Here is a 23839-nt window from a genome sequence, read left to right on the forward strand (position 1 = left end):
TTGTGTGTTATGTAAAAACATAATAAATACCGCTAATATAAACGTACATGTAGGTATTTTTAGTCCATTTGTATTCGAAATATCGTGAAACGTGTGTTACAATTTAACCGTTAATTCAAACCTTAAATTAAACGGAGTATATACGAAAGTGATGTAGCGAATTATTTTATCGACAAAAAATATATCGATGTTACTGCCAACATCTAAGTTTTATTATTACTTATTTTCTCCTCATTTTTTAATAAAAAAATAAACAAATTAAAACGTGTATTTATATGTTTATTTTAAAAATAGTTTTCATAATATATAATCAATATTTTGTCCATATTTGTCGGTATTAATAATTGCCGTTTAGATGAAAATATCCACTTTGAACTGCTAAACGCTATCTCAACGTATAAAAAAATCTTAAAATAATTATAATGACTCTAAGCCAATTTCTTATTCATATTGGTTTTTATAAGACTGTTTGCTTTTTTCATGGTGTCATAATTTATTATATCGACATCTTTTTTATTATCGATATCAAATCCCTAGAACTTGCCCCGAGTTATCCCAGGTATGGAATGAGGGATGAGGTAGGTAAAGGTTTTGTCACTATTTCGTTGTTTGCTAAATTTAAATTTCTGAGCCGTAAAAATTTCACACTTTTCGAAATTTGTCTTAGGGTCGTTGATTTTGGGCTTACAGCTCTTAGTTATATGGTACCCTAGCGAACCGGAATTGTTGATCATCGTACTACTGTTCTTAATTCAGCTGTATTATAGATACTTGTAGTACGAGTAAATATTGTCATTAATAAAATAAAATAGCATTCCACGGCCAAATTAAGAACAGCAAGCGAGCAAGCTGGTGGCTCAATTATGCCTGTTCGCGACTGTACGTATAATAATATGTCCAAAATTACAAGCAAAATTTACCATGACCTTTTCAGTGAAGGCAAATCTACATACACTTCTGAAGCTATTAAAAGGTTTCTGTGCAGTTTCCATATCGCACTGTGCTCGAAGGGTGGTACAATCCACTTCCCCTCATTCTAAGACGAGGCCTGTGCCCAGCAGCCTCTAAAGCAATTAAAAGATTTCTGTGAAGTTTCCATACCGCACTGAGCTCGCGTAAGAACTACAGCCAAAGCCCTCTAATTCAGAGAGAAGGTTTGTGCCCAGCAGTGGGGTTAGGTGCTTCCAACTACTGGACTTATACAACGTGTGACTTCCATAAGAACAAATATTTTAAGGGCTGAAAGCGTAAGCCCTAATGAACGTAAATTAGTATTTGTAGTTAAAAAAGAAACATATTTTTTTCATACAAATTAATTCGGCACGCAATGTATCGGTAACAAAGCTAGTAAACCTGACACTAAGTTAACATTTGCTGCCTCTCTGAAACGTCAAATAAATGTTTGCATTACATCGCTGCTCGAGAAAATTAAAAAAATAATAATAACTCCATTAGTAAAGGTAATTGTTATATTTTTTCGATAAAACGATTCTCAATAGTTAAAGCTGTCGTTAATTAAAATTTATGTTCTTATGGATGTCACAAGTGTATAGGACAGAGTTGATGATTTTATGTCACAGATATCAGTGATACTTATTCCGTTGATTATGTTCAGGACACGACATCTACATATTTATTCGCCACATAAAATATCAGGAGCCTAACAGATAGCGGTACAACACGTGAACAGCCAAAACAACTCACTGTCAATCACCAAGCACCTAATGAAAAAATTAAAATATTCCATCCTAAAACTATCAGCAAAAAAGGAAATCAGTTAAAAAAAGATGATCAGCTTTAATCAGTTGGGATCAAAGTCTCCGCTGACCCAAATACTTACACAAATGGTCGTAGATCAGCGCGAAGTAACTATGTAGTGGACTAAATGGTCGTTTAACGTTTTTGTGACAAAATCTCATAATCAAAAATCAAAACATTTATTCTGTAAGGCCGCAAAGGACTCTTTTACATATCCCTTTTTTATATTACCATCGCTTTCGGAAAGACCATTGCCAAAAAGAATGCGCCGCAAGAAACTTGGCAGAACGTAAAGTTCGTGTTTATGCTGGATCTAGGCGACATAAAATGACTTTTTATGCTCTAGTGCATAAAGTAAAATCTTAGTCTAAGACCAAGGTAATCAGGTGTCAACAGCCATAAACAAAAAAGTTTCTTCATTGTTTTTAATAATTTTTAATTTATATAAAACTAAAAATCAATCAAATAAAACTAAAAAAAACACATAATTTTATAATAATGCATGAAAAATAAAAGGTACATAGAAAGTGAACAATTGTTTCCAATGTTGCTATTTTATTTCCTCGCAATCTAAGTGAAAAGCAGAATGTAGCCCATTTTGGCTATATGAACGTCTCGGATAAAATGGCTCGTTCTATGCTCTTGTTGTACAATCTACTATTTTTAAAACAAAAACATTATAGTGCAATCTTTTTATCTAATGTTGTGTAATGTTTCATCAAAAATTTGATTCTAAATTCAATACTAAAATCCACCACTGGACAGGAGTACAGATACAAATTTCTCCTATGCGCCACATATCTCAGCTTGTTTGTTTTCTTATTTAGTCACTTAAGCAGCGATCCTAGCGACATCTATGTTGTAGCCCTCATCGAGAAACTTTCAATACTCCATTGGAACTAACCGCTCGCCCGGACAAGAGATGTCGCTATTAAGCAATCAAATTAAGATTGGTTTTGTATTTTTTATTTCAACTCCAAACTTTGGTTACTTTTACGGTCAATAGACTCCAAAAACTAATTTTAAGTAGCCTATGACTTTTTTTACGAAAAGGTTCCACAGTGGGTCACGATTCAGTTGGTTCGATAGTACTTAGCTTTGGCTCTAAATATTTTTATATCGAAACGCAAAAGCAAACCATTCCCCGTCAATTCATTCTGGTGATTATAAAATCGTAAAATGGATGAAGTCATTTGGTCAAGTCCCTTGTTTGTGTAACATTAAATATTATAATGGCCTAAAATATTCTGTAAATAAAGGGTTGCCCCGATTTATTAAGCTAACATACGGTCGTTTTTTATTTGCCCAAATTTTAAATCGTTGTTGGTTTAGGTAAACGATGGGATGTGAAAAATTTTGTTTTTTTGTTGATGAGATTATAAACGAGAAAGTCGTTGATGATATCGATGGTAAAGGTATCATTAATTGTTAATATTGTAGCTAAAGTGTCATTTGCATCTGGTAAGGCTGTTTTATAAATATCCAAAAATCTTCCCTTTATTTTAACAGACTTTACCTTTACCGCTTTACCGCCATAGAATCAGTAAGCGCCTTATTATCGATGTGTTTTGTATGTTCGTTGAGGTTGTCTAAGTTGCTACGTGTTATACAAATTGTTTCCATGTCTTCATCAATAATCGCAATTTCAACTCTACATTCTATTATTAGAACGTTGTTTCCACATCTCCCTATCTAGAACTATATTTGACCACTCGCTTAGTTCTGCATTCACGTCATCTCGTCACCTCCTATACCTGCTTGCTCATTTGCCTCTCGCTCATAATAAAGAAAAAAAACCTCAGCCTGCTTTAAATATAATAATTATAATTAAGAAACGTAATAAAACTCTTTAGTTTTCACTTTTGTTAATATTTTTTTTCCATTTTTCGCATGCTTTAAAAAAAGTCCCACGTCTTCAAATATGTCACTAACCTACATCAAGACAAAACTGGGTAAGTGTAAAACTTGCAAATTCCTCCGGTAGCGATGTCCCGCTGCCACCGCGGTGTTGTCAGCACAAAAAATTGATTGATTCCTAAAAACTGACCGAGCGCAAGTCGAATTCATTCTTCGTTGGTTCCGTAACACAATATAACACAACTCAGATCCATTAAATCTCGAAGCGTTGCTTCAATTACAATTTTATTATAAATAGCATAACGGGAACACCGAACCATTGAACGTTTTTTAAAGTAGGGTAGAATAAGAGATGTAGAATAGAAATAAATATTAAATGACGTTTTTGTTTGTTTTTTTTTTGTGCTATAAGCCTTTGCTTTAAGTCAAATTACATGACTCTAGGTCAATTTGAAGTACCGTAAAGATTATGACTTAAATGAGATTAAAACTAATATTTATCGGGACTTAATCACGAATTATTTATGGATAAAATTACCTCGACTAAGTCCCGATAAATATTAGTTATGTTATGAGCGAGAATAGACACTTAAAATATTATACCTATTTATTGCCAGTGTCCAAATTTGACAAACAGACCTTTACCTTTTTCAGGGGCGTAACCCTAAAAACTGCGGGTTTCACTTTCTGGCTTCAATTTTGCACGCCCACTCAGTGGTCAGAGTTGTTGAAAGAATATTGATACGCGTGACAGGTTGAAAAAATGTGCAAAATACTACGTTGAATTAATTAAAAATGTTGATCGGTCAGATAGCATGTGGTACCATTGGCAGTTTTTTTAACTCCCGACGCAAAAAGAAGGGTGTTATAAGTTTGACTGCTATGTGTGTCAGTCTGTCTGTGTGTCTGTCTCTTGAAATCTGCTGGTGATGTCGATTTGCTTGAAATCTTTTTTTTTAGCAATCGGTTCTAGCGATGGTTCTTAGATGTTGGATTCAGAATGAATCTTGAAACTTTTCCGCAACAGCTATTATGGTGGGTTACCTTGCATAATTATAGTATATCCACTCTTTATACTAACTACATAGAAAAATGAATACGTACAAGTAAGTATGATAGGATAGAACACCGACTGTACTAGATGTGGATACGACTGAAATAGCTGAATTAAATACATATGAAAGTATACAATAATATTGTATTGTTGTAGCAGTCGTTAAAAGTTACTGTTATGATTCCTAAAGTTAATAAAACCACATGAATTATTTCAACTCCAACTAAGATAAACATATCAAGCTTAACGGCAGTTCTCATCGCAGGACGGTCTTGATTAAGTCATCTCCTTGATGCCTGACAATCGACACTTGGCGGAATCGCACAGTCATTTGCTGTGATTCTGCGGCATGACTCTGCATTTCAAATGACATAATCAGCGAGTTAACGGTATAATTTGTGTTGCACTTATTTGAAATTTTGCTTAAGTTGACATTTAACAAGAAAAGGAATTCCAGAGTTTAATTGAAAGGCATAAAAAGTTTTTCACTTTATTTGTAAATAACCTAAGCTTAATACAAGAAAAATGTTATTTGTAATTTTGGGTAGTTATATACTTTGAGATTTGTTAAAAAATCTGTAACATTCCTATAAAATTGATGATACGAAACAAAGCATAAATACGATTTAATAAGTCAATCGTCAAAAAAGTCAGAATCGATTGTAGAAAAAACTTTTTCACACTGGCAACCGCGAATAATGTGACGGCGGGACGCCGTGTTCGAAATTCAAATCGAATTCCAACAATGGCACCCAACCGTTCGCGCCTTTTCACGTCGCCGCGAATGACATCTAACGAATTAAGGAAATTGAGAAAAAAATAACTTTTGTACTTACCCATGTTCTGCGTCCGGACACGGGCTACTGAATTAACAGGTTAATTATGTGATGATGGTGTTTTTTAATTTAATTAATTTTGAGCAAGTGTGAAGGGAATTTGGGTCAGTGGATAAACAACGCAATATAAACCTACCATGATGTAAGAAAACTACTAACCATAATTATTGTGTTTTTATCACTAGTACATTCTGACAGCAATTCAGTTTTTGTGAAAAACGTTTTAGTTTTTAATAGATGATTACAAATTATTTTATTGTTCCTAACTCTAGTGCTAAGCTAATTAGATTAGATTAGATTAGATTTATTTATTACCTCTTGAAAAAATACATTATAAACACATGTCAGTTAATTACAAGAACAACACAAAAGGATCGTCAACTCACAAATGGGTTCATTTTGTTATAACCTATTTCAGTTTTAATTTTGCATACATTAGAAGTCCAGTTCAGATTAAATCATAGGATACCATAAAAAAAATAGAACTGGACCAGTCTGAAGTCGGTGCCTCAGCACGTCTACCTCGTCTACCTACAACTATATGAGTATATTGGGCTTCAATCACTCCTGCTGGCTCGTACTTAGGCACCGACTTCAGACTGGCAGAAACTTATTTTCATGGTTTTTTGTAGTCGGTTCTATTTTTTGTTATAACATTATTTTTTAGTGTAAATGATCTAAGATACAATAGTTTAATATCAACTGCTCGTCACCTTTTATGAAAAATTGCTTTTTCCGATGCAGAGACGTTCATTGTTGAGGCTGGTGCTTCATCGCCCGTTCCATTTCACCATAATTATGAATTACGATGTGCTTAAATTGCTTAGCAACTGCGTTAAAGTAAATTCAACCCGTGAAGTACTTGTTATTGAGTAGTCGCTCCATTGGTCAAATTTGGTCTTCATCATCAGTTCCACATCACCAAAAGATGATTTTCAAGTGAAAATGTATGAGTTACTCCTAAATATATCAAAATTACCATAGGCGTTCCTACAATATTTGAAGAGTCCCCTCGATTTCCTTAGGATCCAACCATCAGATGCTGATTGGTGCTTATGGGACCTAATTGAAAGCATTAGGTATACTAGACGAACATAAAAAAAAACATATATGTTCATAAATGACGGAGTTCTGAGGTAACAAACATAATAAAAAATACTACCGAATTGATAACATCCTCCTTTTTTTGAAGTCGGTTAAAAAAACTGCAAGAAACTTTGAAATAATAAGTAAGTTTAAAAAGCCTAATTTAACGCAAAGGAAACCACAGGAAACGGCTAGTGTTTTATAAATCCATAAAGTATAGATAGCCTTGGTTATCCACTTATCTTACTCTATAGTCTATGACCTATTTTGTGACAACTTTGACAATGTCACAGTACTTGCAAATGAAGAGAAATTTTCGTTAATTCCAACACTAAATAAACCACAGCAATCATGGAATAGTTCTCACGATCTCTTCCGGCCATGTTTGTTAACTAAACATGCTACTGGACGCCGACCTTAGTGATATGGCGCTGGAGATCAAGGGCATATCTATAAACAACTTGAGACCCCGAAACTTTGAAAGGAACTCGCTAGAGGGGTTAGGGCGGTCTTTCGGGGGACTGAATCTGAGTGAAGGCAACTCGTCCTTAATATCCTTTACAACGGGCTCGCATGAAACATCGCAAGTAAGGATGGGTCCACGTTATTTACGGATTACTAATGTCACCATCATCATATCAGTCATAGAACGTCCACTGTTGGACGTAGGCCTCCCCCATAAACCTCCAGTTGCTTCGGTTGGAAGCCCCCTGCATCTGTTAACCTGCTGTTTTAACCAGGTCATCTTTCCATCTCGTTGGTGGATCTCAAACCGCGATTTACTCGTACCTACTAATGTACGGTCAAGGACTTTACTTCATGAGTCACCACGGAACTTTTTCTTTCCTTTGAAAAGGAGATTACAAAATTCCTTGTTAATTAATGTGAGAACTATGACGTTTACTGTGAAATGGTTCCTTAGTAGGTCAGGAATTAAAGTCCTTGCCCGTACGATCAAAAAACTTTCCCCAAAGTATCACATTCCAAACTGTTTTTAACCCCCAACGCAAAAGTTAGGGTTGCAATAGGTACATAAGTTTAATTTCAATTCTGTCTGCCGGCCTGTCTTTTGCATCGTAGCTCTTAAGTGGATAGACCGATTTCAAAACGATTTTAAAGTGAAAGCCAGTTACTTTGCGGTGGTTCTTAGGTATGTTTGATAATCTGTTTTGCCATTTTTGAGGTATTAAACTTTGAAATGACAATATCGGGCTTACAACTCTTTTAAGTAGATTATTCTCAAATTATCATATAGCAAAAAGCGTCAGTCAGTCATTTCAATGGTCACAGGTGAACACTATCTCATAAAATGTTGAAATAAATAAATATGGGACAATTGACACCAACTGACTTAATCCCAAACTAAGAAAAGCTTGTACTATGGGTACCTACTAGGCAACGGATAAACATACTCACATAATATAGATAAATACATACTTAAATTCATATTAAACGTCCAAGACACGAGTACAAACATTCGTATTATTCATACAAATATCTGACTGAAATATCAAACTGACCAAATAACTAAAGAGGCTAAAGTTACCAGTGTGTTAACCCTGTCATCATCATCATTCCAGTCTATAATTATAACGTCCCAGTACTCGGTCCTGGCCTCCCTATCAGAATTCTCATTCTAGTTGGGCCATATTTCCCATGGGAGGCCAGTGCTTATTGGAAACTGGGTACCTATATAATTAGGGGACAGCTAAAGAGTGGAACGCTCTGCTAGCTTCTGTTTTCCCTGAACGCTACAACCTGACTGTCTTCAAATCTAGGGTGAATGGGCAAGGGAATTTGTCATCATCAGTTTTTGAACAGTGGCCAGTAATTGCCGATCTACCTTATGCCGTCCAAAATATCTTTCTGCAGGATCAACTTGAAGACGAAGACTCTTCTTACGTCCTTGCCACAGACAGGCACATGGCTGACAACGTAGACCAATGGATTCTGGGCGCCACGTCCGCCGAAGCTGCCGTGCAAAGCAGCAGCAACAACAGAAGGTACGAAGATGCCGAGCAGTTTTTTCAGAGACGGATTTACTTGTGATGCAGGGCGTCCGTTGCACACGGGCGCACCGATGTTAGGGGCGCCGACCGCGGCACTTTGTACAGTCGAGTTCATAAAATTGTAAGCAAAAATTTGATTAAAAATATCTGAACACGCTTCTACGCCGTTAACAATAGAGTCGTGTTTATATATTTTTAACCCCCGACCCAAAAAGAGGGGTGTTATAAGTTTGACCGCTATGTGTGTCTGACCGATTTGAATGCGGTTTTTTTATTTGATAGCAGGTTTTCTAGGGATGGTTCTTAAACATGTTTTATCAAAATCGGTTCAGCCGTTTTTGAGATATTGAACTTTGAAGTGACAAAGTCGGGGGTTTTCCAACTTTTTGTTGGTTAGGTTATTGTTCAAATGTTTGCTCACAAGTTTATGAACTCGACTGTACCTATTCAATTTTCGATTCAGTCTTTCAACCTGATCATTTTTACAGGGCTTCGCTGGCGCAGCGTTCGGCCATGGTGGCCACGTCTTCGTTCAACATGGCCCAAGTGTGGTGCATACTGGCTCTGCTGCTGCCACTCTTCAACGGCAACGCTAATAGGGCCTGGCGCTGTACTCCAAGGTATAAATGTCTTTATTAAGATGCCAGTGGTAGCTGTGACTTAGATTATAAGCTAGACACTGGAATTCTAAGGCAGAATAACGTAATCTATCCATGTTTAGGCTTGCTTGGTAGAATAGCCTGAGGCTACGATGTACTTTGATTAAGAATGGCATCCAAGTTTGGTGATGGAGCATTCAGTAAGATTTGCAATTTGGTTTACCAATCAAAGCATATTTTTAAGGTTATATTATTTTATTTGTAACGATAATTTTACTGTCTCTTGCAAAACAAACATTTATAGCTTTCATTAAATCAGACTAAAATAAACTGGTGTCGCCATCTATCGTCAAATGGAGCTAATGGCAAGCAGCCAAGTTGCGAGTTCCCAACTAGCGTGTGAGTGATTCCATAGCGCTGCGTCAGCCTTGCGCGCAGAAGCTTCTCGTGAAAATGGCTAGATGACGCTGTTCTACACTTTTATATTAATTTACTTTCGTGGCGCTAGATGTCACTTGTAACCTTTTATAGGGAAAAAATAAGTTCTGATGATAAAGGTATGGTTTTGAGCGTTAAGGGACCCATTTCGCCAAAAAATCCTTTGTATTGTCATACAAAATGACAGATATTTGACCTTAAGTGAGTCCCAAATTAACGCTCGTGTCGTGACTAACAACATCGAAAAAGGCAATGTAACTTAATGACCCCTGATACTTTTGTATCTATTTCCAAGGGAAGATAATAAGTTTTAGAGTTTTTCTGTGTCTGCGTATAGCATTGCAGCATCCGAGAAAGCTACTTTAACTGTGCTGACTCTTACCTTATTATTAGGGCCCGGAATTTTGCGTGCGGCTATTGACAGATTTAGGGAGAGGGCACCGCTTTTTATCGATTTTATCGACAAATCGATAGTTTTTTTATATTAAATAAAACCTCAAAGTATCCTTTGATACATCGTCCCCTTACAACCAGAATCGCTTATCTGCATGAAATGTAGTTTCGAGAAAAACGCATTTAAAGGTTTGCATGCTCTAAAAACCTATAAAAGCTAGTTATACTAAAAACGTCTCTGTGTTTCTATTTAGATAATTTATCCCTTAATAGGATAGGGCTATGTTATTTACTCTATACTCGCGCCGAGTAGGTTAAAATACGGCTTTTCTTCAAAAGGTACTGCAGATAAGCGATTTTGCCTGTAGACACGTTTTTTTTTTATCTTCTAAACTAGCAAGTTTATGCAGATATATTGGATAAACTATCATTTTAAGTCCATAATTGAAGCATTTTTCGCCGAATACAGTGTTAAAATGCTTACATGTTTTATACAATTTAAGTTTTTAGTTAAGTCTCAGCGCAAATAAGAGGTATTGGCTGTAAACAAATCGGAATTTACCTCTTAAGCGCGCTTAAAAGTGCAAAATATTTCTAAGATGTTTTGACTCTAGGCTTTTTTTCTGTTTTTCTATCTTATATGCAATGTAGCATTATTCTGTTTTGTTTTTATCATTCAAAGACATATAACTTGTATTTTTCGAAAGAGTTCCATCAATCTATTTCAACAAAAATATAAATAAATTCAAATAGCCCAAAAATATAAATAAATTCAAACTAGCGAGCTAAAGTCTTAAATATAGTAGTATATTTCTAGTATATGTGAGATATATTACGTTATTCCTTTAATATCATATTATGTGCTGCTTAATACATTTAATTATGGAACTTTTGATTACATGCATACAGCAAAAAACATATTTTATTCAAACATTTTAATAAAAAGGCACTTAGCGTCTCAAGGCTCAAAGTAACCACTGAAACAGTCATGAAAAAAGAACCGTAATGGTAATAACCATCAGTCTTCTTCTTCATCAAAACGATAACGAGCATGGATATTCAGGTTTTGACGAACTAAATAGAAAAACATAGGTATAACCAGATCCAGCAGACCGTCGAAATGAACCGCGAGTGTCATTTAGATACCTACTATTTACTACTTCGTATCGTAGGTACGTCGTATCATTGAATAGCTTATCACGGCATAAAACATTTACGTTGTCACACATTTTCATTGTTCTTGGCTTAATATTTGTATAGGTAATATTTTTATCAATTACGACATGTCGTCTGACTTTTTGAGTTTTGATACCAGGCCTGTAACTTTGCAAACCAACCGTCGAACAAGACAAGGCAACAGAAAATCGAATCCAAACTCTGTTGAACCTCTTTCAGTAGAGGAATTTAAACTACCTGCATTAAAAAGCTATACACTAATCCACTGCCAATAAGCGCAGCTAAAAAAATAAAGATTTAATGACTTTTTACAAAAAAAATGTTATACCGGAGATTCACCATGGCTGGTTGCACTGGCCTGTGATGAAGACGTTATTGAGCGTGTGCTGTACGTAGTCACAGCTGAGACAAGCAGTGATGAAAAATAACCTTAATGGTAATAATCTTCAGTCTTCTTCTTCATCACTGCTTGTCTTAGCTGTGGCTACTCAAACCAGCCATGGATAATTAATATTACCTAAGCCAAGAACATTTAAAATGTGTGACTACGTAAATGTTTTATGCCGTGATAAGCTTTTCATTGATACGACGTACCTACGATACGAAGTAGTAAATAAGTAGGTTATCTAAATGACAATCACGGTTCATTTTGACGGTCTGTTGGATCTGGTTATATGTTTTTCTATAGCCGCGTATCCATTAGAGCAGCCTCAGGCCGAGCACCGCGAGCCGAGCCATATTTTGTCGGTTTTTTGACCGTGCTCAAAAGAGCCTCAGTCTGAGCCGTGCCTTTGGCAGCGTCTCCACTTGCGCGGCCTCGGAGCGAGGCAGCCGCTCGGCCCGAGGCTGCCTCTAGTGGATACGCGGCTTATTTAGTTCATCGAAACCTGAATATCCATGCTCCTTATCGTCACCTGAAAGAAAAACACTGTTAAATTACGGCAAGTGAATCGCTGTTATACATAGATCTGTTCACTCACGAAGGCGCGCCCCTCCACAGCTAATTATTAATGTACACGAGAAAACCTCTTAAGTACTTACACATTGTCTTAGTCTTAGTGTGCGTGACTGACGGTACGCTTGCGACTGAAGCCACGAGGACAAGTTCGAGCTACGCACACATAGACTTGTCGTACGGATACGTTTAGGTACAATTACAATTATAGAATGTGGAGGGGCAGACTTTCGTTAGTGAACAGATCTATAATTAACTAAATAAGTTTTTAAAAATTACTTATTATGAATCGTGCTTTCAAGCGTGTACGAACCGACTAAGCTAGCCTATACAAAGTGCACACTACTTTACAATACAGCGCGAAACGTCTAAGCGATACTTAAGCGATTTTGGCTGTAGCGCTTCTTATGGTCGAAGCAAACATTGTTACAAGCAATATCGCCTATATTATATTTAGTTTGTTTTCGCTGTTGCAATAATTGAAATATAAAGTAATGCTCAACAGGCGAAACCTACTAACATTATTTTAGCACTTTTAGGCAGTACTCAAATTGCATTTTTATTGAAATCTTAACATTCCAAAATCGCTTGTTTGACATTAAAATATTTTTGCTGTTGTAAAATAAAAAAAATGCTGTTTAACCAACGCGTAGTTGTTTTTGGCTGTTGATTTTCTTAAAAATCGGCTTTAAGTGAGCTTAAGAAAAACGTAACTCGGTATTGGAGTATCGTACAGTAAAACGGGTTTCAACAGCATGTAGATCTTGGAAAGTACATTCTAACGATATACTTAACTCAGTTTTGCCCAAAAGTGACTTTAAGCGATTCTGGTCGTAAGGGGACGACATACTTTTTTCAGCGGTCAATGATGAAAAAAGTTCGAAATATCGGAAAGTATAATCCGTTTAAATTGCTTTATTGAAATCACTATAATTACGAACACCTTTATATTTTATTACTTGAGAAAATATCCCTCTGTCGTTAGGTAGTTTGTTTGCCTACCCTTTGATAAAATAAAAGAGAAAATATTATTTTGTACTCTGTCAGCTCTTACCATAGTCAATATAAAGTATTTTATAATAATAATATTCCAAGCAAAAATATATTTACAATTATGTAATAAAGTTACAACATAAAAAAACTATCGATTTGTCGATAACATCGATAATAAAAAGCGGTGCTCTCTCCCTACAATCTGTCAATAGCCGCACGCAAAATGCCGGGCCCTACTTATTATTATTAATTCCCAGCATGCTGTTCAACTCAGCGGAGTACTTCGTGACTCAATTCTCGAACTTGGCGAATCGTGGTCGTGTGCACCTCGCAAGACTAGCTCGCCAGCAGGTACATGCAGTAAAAACTGAATCAGATACCACTGTGGAACCTTTGTGCTACTGATGTCATAAGGACATTCTGTACATCTGCCAAAGAAATCATAGCTAAATTTATGGTGAAAAGGTCATACGCGATTCAGTTTCCTCGGCTGTAGGGACACTAGGAGTTTCGTCCGTGCCAAACTCAGTTTTAGATTAGAACGGACCCGTCTCTTCCCGTGGGTGTCGTAAAAGCGATAAGAAAAAAAGTATTTGATGTGATCGTGGCCACTCTCTATCGGCAACTTCAAATTCCGGTCTCCAGCACTGCGGTTTGGAAGGCAAGGAGTCACTCAAAGCGCTCAACGAATTGCTTGGTATATGTCATAAATACGCTACCTCTCATGGACTACTGTACAACTTGAAAAAGACTGTGTATATGACTTTCAAGGCCTCAGGTAGGAAGGCCCTGGATCTGACACTCCCGTTTTGCTGGACGGGACTTCAGTTACCAGAGTGAGTCAGGTTAAATATTTAGGCCATTATTTAACTGACAATTTAAAAGATGATGTAGATGTAGAACGGGAGCGCAGGGCGCTGGCGGTGCGGGCGAATATGCTGGCACGCAGGTTCGCTCGGTGTACGAGTGCAGTTAAGATAACGCTCTTTAGAGCATACTGCACGTCAATCTACTCGGGTAATGTGTACAGGGCTGTGGGCGAGCTGCACGCAACCTGAGCTCCCTGAGTGTCCAGTACTATAACGCCTTCAGGGCATCATTTCGCAAACTCTAAAAATGTAAATATTTCAGGATTTATTTCAGGACCATTGTGTAGAACCCTTTAGGTTAGGTTGGTTTTATAAAAATCCTGAAATATTTACAGTTTCAGAAATATTAAACAGTTGCGAAATGAAAAGTTGCGAAATGAATCAGGTTGCCAAACGTTAGTTGCGAAACATTAGTGAACCCTAGTTTACCAAGAAAGATGTCATGGAGGGCGACCATGACCAAAATGACCATTCTGTCAAGAGTGTAGCAACTTAGAAAAAGAGTACCTAGTTTTGTAATTTTAGCGATTTTTTGAGACTAACGCGGTGATTACTTATTTTTATGATTTAAATTCACACAGGTTGGAACCTTTGTATACATAATTCAGTTTGTTCAACTGTACCCTTGTTGATGTGATGACCTTCTTCCAGGTGGCCCGGGACTGCTTCGCCACAGCTATGGACGTCATCCTCGTGGTATACGCGTTTGGTTTCCTGATCCTCTCCATGTACCAGGCTTCTATCATTGGCTGAACTAATTGACAAATAACTGAATAGTGCACATTACATTTAAACCGTGATAAAGTTCTCCCACATAATTTTAGTCCTAAATGCTTGTCTGAATAAAATTATTCATTGTAAAATGCATGGTTTTTGCTGGTTCGATTGAGATACTACGTTATAAACTGGAGACAGTTGCTATTATGTCGTCCGTCGGGCAGATTATTAGATATCTACTATTGGAGAAGTTTTTTTTTATCAATCAAGTAAAAAATTGCAAAGATAAAACGCGTCAAACTTCAGGAGGGGAGCCTCGTGGGAATTTTTAGTGTTTTTTTTTGTTTAAAATTTCATTCGAGGCATATACAGTGTGTGGCCGAAAACCGGGAATAATATTAAAAACAGAGATTCTATAGGTCACCAGTAATTGGATCATCGGGGTCCAACTTAATTAGAATTAAAACTTAACTTTTTTTTGTAACAAACTTAATCGTAAATTCAATGTCTTTATAGACCATACTCGTCAAACTGAACAACATTAGTTCAGCGATTTTTGAAAATAATGGAGTCTTTAGATTTTCCTTTTCTCATACAAATTAAATACTGCAATCAATGTACTTGTACAATGTCCTTGGGGGGGCATGCCCAGCAGTGGACGTCTTTCGGCTGACATGATGAAGTGATGAATCAATGTACGCCATGTACGTCATCCTAGAACCCAACTGACGTCGTCTGTCACGCTACAAATATCAAACATTTTGCTTTACATTGCTTTTTCGAATAAACTTTAAAGTGTAATAAAAATATAAAAAAACATTTTTTTTTAAAACTCGCCTGAACTAATGTTGTTCAATTTGACGAGTACGATCTATGTTTTAATTAAACATTTGCCCGTGTTACAAGCCACACCCGGTATTTTTGGGTTATTTATGTTCTTTATTTTCTTCATACCTACATTGTTTGAAAGAAAGAAGAAAGAAAGAAAATACATTTATTTAACGCCATAAAAAACAAACATAGGAACAAACATAGAACAAATAAAGACATACATGACGCTAAACAGGTCCCCGCTCAGCATAATGCCACGGCAAGCCGTGGCGCTGATTTTCAGTGAGGACCTTATCTAAAAACTAACTTAAAATAAAAATTTAAAATAAAATAAAACAAATATTAAATTGTATGGCAACACCGGCTTAAACCGCCAAAAGTATACTTTGCAAATATGAATAATGCATATTACTGTTAAAATGGTTATTTAAAAACAACATACTACATACTTGACTCCTTAAAAACAAAAACACAGGTATTTCTATTAAAAGTATCTTACTTGACTAAATAATACGCCAACCAACAGTGGATACATTTTTGAGATCGTAATAAACCGAACTCATTCAGTCTACCGCCAATTGGTAAAGCGAAATCGACTTTTTCAAACTAAATCCATCAGATGAAGAGCTATTCCTGTTTTACCGTTTTTTATTTTTCCTGTAAAGTTGATGTTTTGATATTACACGTTTATTCGGGGGGACCGTCGAATTGTTCCAAATTAGTAACAGTAATATGCAGTAACAAAGAAATAAATACAAGGTAATTTAAAACTATGATGAATGAACTAAATATATTTTCTTTCAACGATGAATAAAATCCCTAGAAAAATTACGTCATTTCCTCGCTTGCTTACTTACGTAGTCGATTATCTTGAAGTGATAGCAATAAGTAAAGATTATTTGTAAGTGGATATGTAATTGAAATTACTTGTATTGTTCAAAACGGAATTGAGAGCGTGCTCGAGATATCAAATTGAATCTGAAGTGGATAGTTCAGCTGCGAGGTGGATGTTTGGTTTAATTTACATGAAGGAGAAGTTAGTTTGATAGATAGATATAATCTTTATTAGGTATTCAAAACAAAGACATGGCTTAGTAACTAAAGTAAAATAAAACTAACAATTCAGCACTTAAAATTATGCCCGAAACAAGGTACTTACGAAAGCTAATAAAAATATAAATTAAGTAACAATTAAACAGATCAGACACATAAATGAGAAGCCATGTGATGCACTGAAGAACAGGCGCTGGTTCAGCATTCTAATATTATAAATGTTCATACTAGGTATACATAAAGTAGAGCATTTAGAAAATCTTATTTTTCTTCATCATCCCATCACCCCAGCCTATATACGTCCCACTGCTGGGCACGGGCCTCCTCTCAGGGGGCTTGGGCAGTAGTTCCCACGCGGGCCCAGTGCGGATTGGGAACTTCGCACACACCATTGAATTGCTTCGAAGGTTTCCTCACGATGTTTTCCTTCACCGTAAAGCTCGTGGTAAATTTCAAATGTAATTCCGCACATGAATTTCGAAAAACTCAGAGTTGCGAGCCGGGGTTTGAACCCACGATTCTCTACTTCAGAGGCGATAGGTCAAACCACTAGGCCACCTCGGCTTTTAATTTTCTTAAATCCCGGAATTCAAATTTAAATGCTAGTCAAATAGATAGAGAGAGAGAGAGATTTATTTACACATATTCGATACACATAAAATACATTAGATGGAGAAGAAAAATAACATCGAATAGTATAAAGTGGACCCTACTAAGCATAATGTTACGGCAACCCGCAACGCTGTTTTTCAGTGGGACCCATTTGAAAACTAAAACTTAAAAACATACAACACACTATGAAATAGCTTACAAGAGTAAAGCTGTATGTAAATAATAGTAGTTAATAAAACTACATAACTCTGATCATAATAGCCTATGATACCTATAAATCACGCAGCAGACAATGGCTAGGTCTTGTTAAGATAATGACTTAGATAAATAAAATTTAGTGGTCATCGCTGCATTTATGTTTACATGGTGCTTAGCATGCTTATGTACTGATGGTCACATTCATTTTGTAGCTTATAGGCTAGATAAATATTATCTGTAAATATATGTGAAGCGACGGAAAATTCTACTTCGTGTGTGTGTGTGTATTTCTGACTCCTTTAAGCTAAAACAAGACGGCGGGACGGATTTGGATGAGATTGAGATGTGGTATATCGATAAGTAATAATACAGGGAATAACACAGGGAGCTCAGCAATAGGTTAAGGGAGGCAACAGGCAACCCTCGCGCCGGCAGCTTTCTCGCGCAAAGAATCTCAATCGCAGTTCAACGCGGGAATGCTGCCTGCGTGATGGGCACCATGCCAAGAGGCCCACCTCTCTTTTTTGATTAAAGTTTTAGTTTTAGTTATTTTAATTTAATAGTAGTTTTAGTCCTATGGATATTTTGTATTTTATTATATGTAATTAAACTCCATTGAATTAAAACAAAAAAAAAACAATTATGTAAACACATAGACTACTTTTTATCCCGATATTCTCACGGGATTGGGATAAAATCTCGAAATAACAACCAATGGGCTTAGAGTCGTTTGGCAGAGTAGTTTTTGATGCAACGTCAGTGAAGACCACAATTTAATTCATAGTCAAAATACCACGCACAGGACTTATCACGCTATTAGTGCTATTAGCGTGATAAGTCCGGTGCGTGGTATTTTGACTATGAGTGAAAATCACGAAAGTTTAAGACATTCATCATCAGGCCTACGCGTCTGTTCCAAACGAATTTTGGCGTGGCGCCTGTGCACAACATCTTTGGTGACTGACCAGACCGATGCGAGAGCGACATGTTCGCCCACAGGCCAGACAAGAGAAGTCTGCGGATGTTGGTGCAGAACCGCCTTGGTGTCGTTTCTGTCTCTTGTCAGCAAGTGCCTTGAGCCAGGCCTCATCGCAATACTTGCGACCCTCCAATACACGTCCGCGCCAATCTGTGCGTTTCTCCGCCAACATTTCCCAGTCAAGGTGGTCAATTTTCAAGGCGGCCATGTCTCGCTTAGCGCAGTCCTTAAATCTGAGCAAAGGTCTCCCGACGTTAAGACATTAAGTAGACAATTTAATTTTTCGTTATATCCGTGAAAAAGTAATATCCTGGAATTTCTATTCAACTGCTGAATCTGATGGTTTACGCGTGCGAAGCCGCGGGAAAACTGTAGTGCTGAATAAATATCGTCTGTAAATATTTACGATGCGACGAAAAACGTTACGGTACTACAAGACTTTACCCGCGGTTTTGCATGCATAAACCATTAGATCCGGCAGTTCAATTGAATTTCGGGGATTTTACTAAATTCCCATGGGAATTCCCTGCATGTGCTATTTACAATAGTAGTTGGATTAATTTTGCGCTTACATGATCAGTTGTCTCTAAGGACCACACGACGCCTTTTTTAGGCACAGGCGCCGAAAATTTTCAAAAAGCTATTACACCCAATCTTATTTAAAATACGTTAACTTGCGTCGTTTGCATCTAAAAAAAAACCCGTGTGCATAAAAATAGTAGACCCTTACATCTTTACAGTTCTTAGCTAGATTTTAGTTTACAAATTAAGAAAGGCAGAAAGAAGGAAAAACATTATTTGTAAATAACACAAGACACAACAATATTAAAAAATACAAAGACATCAAGAACGATAGAGAGTGTGTCATTGTGGTTGCGAATTGGATACCTACCAGAGGCTGTATTGCCTAAAGTTTCCGACACTCACGATCGCAATCAAATGACAGTTTTTGTACGAGAAATCTGTCATTTGATTGCGACCGCAAGCGTCAGAAACGTTAGACAATGTGGCCTCGTCACCATAGAACTACTTGTACAGTCACCATCACCAATATCTGACACAACAAGCGTGCATAAATATCTGATACGACTCTATTTCTAGGGTGGGAAGTACGTGTCAGATATTTTTGCACGCTCCGCTGTGGCAGATATTAATGCTGGTGACTGTACTATTATCTATTCTGTGGTAAAACTAAACCGTTTATAACAACACCCCAGCGCTGATTTGCAGCCAGCACCGTTAGTGATACTCGGACCGCTAATACAGATACTACACACTAATACCACACTACTACTATATACTACTATACAATAACTACATTAGGCTACATGAATAGAATTCGCTCACAGAGGAGCATTTCATTTTTTTTATTCAACTGGATTGCAAACGAGCAAGTGGGTCTCCTGATGATAAGAGATCACCACCGCCCATAGATACCTGCAACACCAGGGGGATTGCAGATGCGTTGCCAACCTAGAGGCCTAAGATGGGATACCTCAAGTGCCAGTAATTTCACCGGCTGTCTTACTCTCCACGCCGAAATACAACAGTGCAAGCACTGCTGTTTCACGGCAGGATTAGCGAGCAAGATGGTGGTAGCAATCCGGGCGGACCTTAATTTATGGTTAAATTATTGTTTTGTTTAGTAATTCCTCAAGAGCAGACTCCGTGACTCACCCATGTATTCACTGCCAAGTTACCTGACAAACGCCATCGGAATACACGTTCCGACACGTCTGATGCGTTTCAACAAACAACTTTACAATGTACCAGATATTTTATTGATTTTGTAGAGACTTACTGTTCGTTTGCTCTAATATAAGGCAGGTATTTGTAGATTCACTTCGTTTTCCATATGGCTGTCCTGTCTGTAAGATATTCACAAATGGAAGCCAGCAGCGAAGCTGTTTGGCTTTGATGATGGTGCTGCCCTACCACACTCCGACTGACAGACTGACTTGACCATTTTTTCTTAGTTAAGTAATCAATTTATTAGTCTTCCATTTTTATTTGTTACTAGCTTATGCCCGCGACTACGTCTGCGCGGATCTAGGCTATCGCGCGGTGGCGCCCTCTACCGGAATAAAAAGGATCCTATGTTGATCCTTGGGGTTCAAACTACCTATATACAAAATTTCATCAAAATCGGTTCAGTGGTTTCGACGTGAAAGGGTAACAGACAGACAGACAGACAGAGTTACTTTCGCATTTATAATATTAGTAGGGATTAGTAGGGATTACTTTCTAATGTATCATTCTATGTATAGTTTATAATATGTGTAAATAAATTATATTTTACTTTTAGATCGTCCCATGCGACGAAAAAGGTTGTATGATAATAAATGACCAAATTGATTTTATTGTTTGTTTTATTAAGCTATTCTCCAGCTTCATTTCTGTATATAAATTATTTCTCAAATCCAAGTACTTTTTGAGATTTCAACCCCTAAAAAAGTTCCATGTGATATGAGCTCGACGTAGAAAGTTATACATCTCGATAGAACTTTACACGCCGGTCGCCTCGCCCCGCGGAGTGGCGCGTGCGTGCGGGTTCTATCGTCAGTCGTCACCGGTCTTCGCGGGAGATGACTCGTTTTATTACTTTATGTTATTTTGGCACGTTTTCTTTGTGGGTTTCTTTATAATTTTATGTTAATTTTGTGTGGGCATGAATTTAACTCCTAATAAAACGAATCGTCGCTCGAGACGACTTATAAACTTGGCACTAGACAAACGAATTAACGAAGTACAAGTGAAATTAATGATTTAATTACAAATGGTCCAACAGAGGCATAGTCATCATGGTTCAGAAAGACGTAATTAGCTATTTCTTCTATTTAAAAAATAATAGTGAGTGTTTTTATGTTTTTACGGTTTAAGTGCTTCTGCCGTTAGATTCCGGAGTAAAAGGTAGCATATTACCTCTTAGAACTTTATTATAGTAAATCAATATAAATTGGAAAAAAATATTCGTAACGTATTATGATTTAGCAATAAAAGTTTTTATAGATTTCACGATCAGAAAAAGTTTTAATAAGCACGATGTATATAGTTATGTACCATTAATCGATGGAAACTAGATAGAATTTCAGAGTTGTAAGAGCACTTGTAACCATTTACGCCGGAACAGACACGCGTTGTCGAGTTCACTTGTGCATATGTCACCTTCTTCTACGGAACTCATTTAAGTTAACACCGTTTACGTCTCAAATTTTATTTTCTATTTATTTTTATGGAATAAAATATCATACATACATACATATACGTGACGCTTTATTCCCTGTATGGTAGGCAGAGACAATAGAGCGCCATACGCTTCTATTCTGACATAGTTCTCTCGCTTCATCCACATTCATCACTCCTCATACATGCTCGACGTTTTCGGGTACTTCTAACCTATATAGCCTCTCTTCAATATGCCGCCGATCTGGTCGGTGTGCGTTTTACGAGGATAATATAATAAACTAATGCCCCAGTCATATCTTCTGCAAATGTAGAAACATCACACAGTACGGAATCATGTTTGTATGTATGTAAACTCTTTATTGCACATAAAAATTAACAATACAAATACACAGAGAGGAGAAAAAAGGCGAGCTATTGATCTAGAGCGTGATGCGATGTAAAATCTAGGTAAAGAAAGTAGTGTCGCCGTTCAACCCGTCACTTTCTGTAGGCACATCGCCAATATTGGAACCATCGCCTACAAAGGAACTGACACCTATAAATGAAATTTCTGATACCGACACGGTTACTCTAACTCTAATTATGTCGCAAGTCTCGAACGCAGGCTCGATGACTTCCAGCCACTGAACAAGCCGGGTTCCAAAAAGGCTTATAGTACCGTAGACCGCATACATACGCTGCGGCAAGTCATACAAAATACCGAAGAGTATAACTTGTCACTATGTCTAGCGTTTGTGGATTACGAGAAAGCCTTTAATTCGGTCGAAACGTGAGCGGTGCTTGAGTTTCTCCAGCGATACCGTTGACTATTGGTATATCGAAGTTTGTATAACAACGCCACTATGTTGGTCCGAGTACAGGAAGAGAATTCGAATGCGATTCCTTTGAAAACAGGCGTAAGATACGTAGATGTCATATCTCTGAAACTGTTTACTGCCGCTTTCGAAGACGCCTTCAAGCTTCTGGAATGGAAAGGACTAGGCATCTCACCGGCGAACACATCACTCACCTTCGGTTTGCCGACGATATCGTGGTTATGGCAAAGTCGATGGAAGAACTCAGTACGCTACTCGAAAACCTCAATCGAGTGTCAAGAACAGGTGTCTACTCCTATTTTGGTTGAGAATTCGGTTCTTGAAGTTGTAGACGCATATGTATACATAGGAAAAACCATCAAATTAGGTAAGTTCAACTTCGAGAAGATTGACCAATCGTCGAATCCAACACAGATGGGCACCGTTTGGAAAACTCAGCAATGTCTTTTCGTTCAAATTCCTCAGTGCCTTAAGACGAAAGTCTTTTTAAACCAATGTGTTGCCAGTGATGACAATACATATGGATCGGAGACGTGGTGCTTCACTATAGCCCTTATAAATAGGCTCAGAGTTGCTCAGCGAGCTATGGAGAGAGCTATGCTCGGGATTTCTCTACGAGATTGAATTAGAAATGAGGAGATATGTAGAAGAACAAGGGTCACCATTATCGACATAGCCAAACAAATTAGCTCGTTGAAGTCGTGGCAATAGGCAGGCCATATAGGATGGAGAACGTATGGCTGTTGGGGCCGAAAAGTTCCAACGAGATGGAAGGATGACCTAGTTAAAGCGGCGGGTTCGCGGTGGATGCAACTAGAGGGCTATGGGGGAGGCCTATGTCCAAGAGTGGACATCCTGCGGATGTGATGATCACGATGATGATGAAATACATTACTTTTAAAACTTTTTATATAATTTTCATGTGCGATCATAATAAACAAGCACAAGGAACAAGTGTCATATTGTGAGTACCTAATGGGCAATGTCGTTTGTAATAAGCATTAATTATTATTTATTTCGTCATTGCGAATAATCACGTACAGTCGAGTTCATAAACATGTGAGCAAATATTTGATAAAAAATATCTGAACATGACTATTGCTAACGGCGTAGAAGATAGATAGATAGATAGTCACATGTTGTTGAAAAAATTATCAAAATATCCGAGGAATAAAGTTTCATATGCCTATAGACCTCGGTTCACAAAGTCAAACTCCGACAAAGATAGTTCTATATTCTCTTAACACCGAATTTTTGGCTGTGCGTTCCCACGAAAACAATTACATATTACTTTAAGACCCAGAATTCTTGAAAGCCTTAACATTTAAAAAAGATTGCTACAAAAAGTAATCCTGACAACTCTAGTAAAAACTATACTTAATTGCATTGACGAATTCCTATTACTTACAAAGCTATAATCAAATT

General features: G+C 37.1%; 1 protein-coding gene across 2 annotated transcripts; it reads left to right on the plus strand.

Moving 5' to 3' along the window:
- The first annotated feature begins 5550 nt into the window (after positions 1-5550).
- Positions 5551-14962, plus strand: LOC141434448 (uncharacterized). 2 transcript variants are annotated; one of them, XM_074096868.1, is made up of 5 exons: positions 5551-5647; positions 8464-8594; positions 9089-9220; positions 13412-13505; positions 14675-14962. In XM_074096868.1, the coding sequence occupies exons 2-5, from the start codon at positions 8515-8517 to the stop codon at positions 14774-14776; spliced, it is 408 nt and encodes a 135-aa protein (XP_073952969.1). In that variant the 5' UTR covers positions 5551-5647; positions 8464-8514; the 3' UTR covers positions 14777-14962. The 2 variants fall into 2 exon arrangements, with proteins under 2 accessions (XP_073952969.1, XP_073952968.1); XM_074096867.1 differs by lacking the exon at positions 5551-5647 and adding an exon at positions 6874-7178.
- Positions 14963-23839: the final 8877 nt, after the last annotated feature.

This window comes from Choristoneura fumiferana, chromosome 13 (genome assembly GCF_025370935.1).
Source record: "Choristoneura fumiferana chromosome 13, NRCan_CFum_1, whole genome shotgun sequence".
Lineage (NCBI taxonomy): Eukaryota > Metazoa > Arthropoda > Insecta > Lepidoptera > Tortricidae > Choristoneura > Choristoneura fumiferana.